The 3,858-nt window shown below is 50.0% G+C and overlaps 1 protein-coding gene across 1 annotated transcript in view; it reads right to left on the bottom strand.

Annotated features, from left to right (window-relative positions):
- Positions 1-597: 597 nt before the first annotated feature.
- The window catches only part of agbl4 (AGBL carboxypeptidase 4), a gene marked incomplete at both ends in the record, with an annotated part of 112,952 nt that continues 109,691 nt past the window's right edge, over positions 598-3,858 (bottom strand). The window contains 3 exons of the mRNA XM_080549007.1: positions 598-674; positions 2,769-2,931; positions 3,422-3,574. Of these exons, the coding sequence (XP_080405133.1) occupies positions 598-674; positions 2,769-2,931; positions 3,422-3,574 (393 nt within the window). The remainder of the gene's footprint in view (positions 675-2,768; positions 2,932-3,421; positions 3,575-3,858) is intronic.

Here is a 3,858-nt window from a genome sequence, read left to right as displayed (position 1 = left end):
AATCTAATCCTGCTGCTGCTGGTCCTTCCCTCTCTCCTTCTCTCGCTCCTTCTCTCTCTCCTTCTCTCTCTCCTTCTCTCTCTCCTCTCTCTCCTTCTCTCTCTCCTTCTCTCTCTCCTTCTCTCTCTCCTTCTCTCTCTCCTCTTCATCGCTCCTCACGCCCCCGTCGCCCTGGTGACCTGGACTCATCGGGTCTAAACTGTGGACACAAACAAACAAACAGAAAAACAAACAAACAAACAAACAGACAAACAGAAAAACAAACAAACAAATAAACAAACAGACAAACAAACAAACAGGGTTAGTTGGTATAATACATCACTATGTTATGTTATGTTAATTTTATTTATAATGCGCCCCCCATCCAACTTTTACATCGGCCCGGGGCGCAGATCACTAGAGCAATGTACTGTATTAGCATCTTTACCACTTTGACCTGTCTGCCTGTCTGTCTGCCTGACCTGTCTGTCTGACATGGGGGGTCGGTACCTGTTGACATGGGGGGTCAGTACCTTTTGACATGGGAGGTCAGTACCTGTTGACATGGGGGGTCAGTACCTGTTGACATGGGGGGTCAGTACCTTTTGACATGCGAGGTCAGTACCTGTTGATCAGGTTGTTGAGTCGGTAGTAATCCAGGAATGTCCGGGCTACGTTCCTCCCCAGCTTCATGTCTGAGAGAGGTTGTGTTAAGGTTGTGTTAAGGTTGTGTTGAGGTTGTGTTAAGGTTGTGTTGAGGTTGGGTAGGTTGCACACACACACACACACACACACACACACACACACACACCTCCATATCAGCCAAAAATGGACTGCCACTGCACTTTGCACTTTTTTTACCCTGCACTCACATGAGAAATTAATCTTTTAAATCGCTTGTTGTCTGTGTCTTTTTAAATCTTCTTTAAATATTTTTATCGCCAGACGGGTACACAAAGCATTTCACTGCATATTATACTTGCATATTGTGTATGTGATAGATAAAATTACAATTAGAATTTGACCACTGCATCCACGTAGAGGCGGCGGCGCCAGGCGGCCAGCTGAGGAGGAAGAGCGGAGTGATCTGGCAGGGCTTGGGGGCTGAACACTGCTTGCATGTAGGGAGGGGCTGGTCCCTTTACCGCCCAGTAGGTGAGCACCAGGGTCTTGAATTAGATTTGATTAGATTCAACTTCATTGTCACTGCAGAGTACAAGTACCATACAACTAAACATGATAGAGATACAGTAGGTATGGTATGGCAAGTATGGTAGTTAGAGGTATGTACAGTTATGAGCTATGTACAGTTAAGGTAGCTGTACAGTATGCTACGTACAACTAGAGGCTATATCAAAGGAGGAATGTGCAATGGTAGTATTTGTAAACAGCAGTAGTGCAAAAGGTAAGGGGGGGGCAGCATTCTGGATGAGCTGGCAGACAGACAGACAGACAGACAGGCAGACAGGCAGACAGGCAGACAGGCAGACAGGCAGACAGGCAGACAGACAGACAGGTCAGACAGGTCAGACAGACAGACACACAGCCCCTGTCTACCCTGCAGGCAGTGGTGACGCCCCAAACATCAGCCCGTTCACTCCGCTCCTCCACCTCTGCTGGCCGACTGGCCCCCCCACCTCTACACCAACATGGCAGTCATGCTGCCCGATCTCATCTCTTCACAACACTGGCTCCCCGCTGGTGGAACGAGCTTCCCACGACTGTCAGAACTGCAGAGTCACTTCCACCGGAGACTGAAGACCTCCATCTCTTCAGGTTACACCTTAACTGCTTCTCTTGAGACATCTACTACCCCCTGTACTGTTTCTACTGAGACATCTAATACCCCCAAGCACTGTGTCTCCTGAGACATCTACTACCCCCCAGCACTGTGTCTCCTGAGACATCTACTACCCCCAAGCACTGTGTCGCCTGAGACATCTACTACCCCCCCAGCACTGTGTCTCCTGAGACATCTACTACCCCCCAGCACTGTGTCTCTTGAGACATCTACTACCCCCCAGCACTGTGTCTCTTGAGACATCTACTACCCCCAGCACTGTGTCTCCTGACACATCTACTACCTCCCAGCACTGTGTCTCCTGAGACATCTACTACAGCACTGTGTCTCCTGAGACATCTACTACCCCCTGTACTGTTTCTCCTGAGACATCTACTACCCCCTGTATTGTTTCTCCTGAGACATCTACTACCCCCCAGCACTGTTTCTCCTGAGACATCTACTACCCCCTTGTACTGTCCCTCCTGAGACATCTACTACCCCCTGTACTGTTTCTCCTGAGACATCTACTACTCCCCAGCACTGTGTCTCCTGAGACATCTACTACCCCCCAGCACTGTGTCTCCTGAGACATCTACTACTCCCCAGCACTGTGTCTCCTGAGACATCTACTACCCCCTGTACTGTTTCTCCTGAGACATCTACTACCCCCTGTACTGTCCCTCCTGAGACATCTACTACCCCCCAGCACTGTGCATGAGCAGAGACACCTGCTTTCCCCCCCTATACAGTGTCTCTGAAGATTTCTACTTCCACCCCTTGTACTGTTTCTCCTGTGTCAAAAAAAACCTTTCTTTCTTCTTCTATCATGACTGGCAATGGCCCCTAGCCTGAGCTAGATTACTCTTCCTGCTACGACTGGTGGATTAAAATGGAATGAAATTTAAATTTAACAGGCAGACCGGTCAGACAGACAGACAGACAGACTAGCAGACTGGCAGACAGACAGACAGGTCAGAAAGAGGAAGAGGAGGATGATGAAGGATACAGGCTTCCTCTGTGTAAGGCACGGGGGCGGGACTTCCTGCTGTCATGTAGCTGTAGAAGGAGACCTCCAGTGTGTAGCAACAGGAAGTGTCGTCAAGGAGACCACCCAGGAAACGCCGCCCGGTCCCGGCCTTCACCGAGTCACGATTAAACGACGTGTTGGACTGTACACACACACACGTGCACGCACACACACACACACACGCACGCGCACACACACACGCACACCGGTTTATAAATGATTGTTACAGCAATTGAATATGAGATCAGTGATACACACACAATAATAAATAACCTGTCGAACAGACAGGTCAGACAGACAGACAGACAGGTCAGACAGACAGACAGACATAGCAGACAGACAGGTCACACAGACAGATCAGAGAGACAAACTGTCAGACAGGTCAAACAGACATATCAGACAGTCAGATGGACAAGACAGACAGGTCGGTCAGACAGACAGACAGACAGGACGGAGAGACGGAGAGACAGACAGACAGGTCAGACAGACAGGATGGAGAGACAGACAGATAGGTCAGACAGACAGGACGGAGAGACAGACAGACAGGTCAAACAGACAGACAGGTCAGACAGACAGGTCAGAAAGATCAGACAGACAGACAGGTCAGACAGACAGGTCAGACAGACACTTACGAAGGAGAAGTCTGGTGCGTTGCGGACCAGCAGGCGAGGGAAGACGGCCTGGCGTTGGACACGGCCCTCGTCCTCAAACACGTTGCCGTACATGAAGCCATTCAGCATGGTGGAGTGGGCGTGCACGTCCAGGTAGAACTCCAGCTTCACCTTCTGGAGGGACAGACAGGTCAGACAGACAGACAGGTTAGTCAGCCAGACAGGTTAGTCAGACAGACAGGTCAGCCAGACATGTTAGTCAGACAGACAGGTCAGTCAGGTAGACAGGTCAGAGAGACAGGTCAGTCAGGGAGACAGGTCAGGCAGACACGTTAGTCAGACAGACAGGTCAGACAGATAGGTTGGTCAGACAGAGAGACAGACAGACAGGTCAGACAGATAGACAGGTCAAACAGACAGGTTAGTCAGGGAGACAGGTTAGACAGACAGACAGACAG

This window comes from Nansenia antarctica, assembly GCF_963989245.1.
Source record: "Nansenia antarctica genome assembly, chromosome: 19".
Lineage (NCBI taxonomy): Eukaryota > Metazoa > Chordata > Actinopteri > Argentiniformes > Microstomatidae > Nansenia > Nansenia antarctica.
The sequence above is the reverse complement of the archived record's forward strand: the minus strand, read 5'-3'. Positions and strand labels throughout refer to the sequence as shown.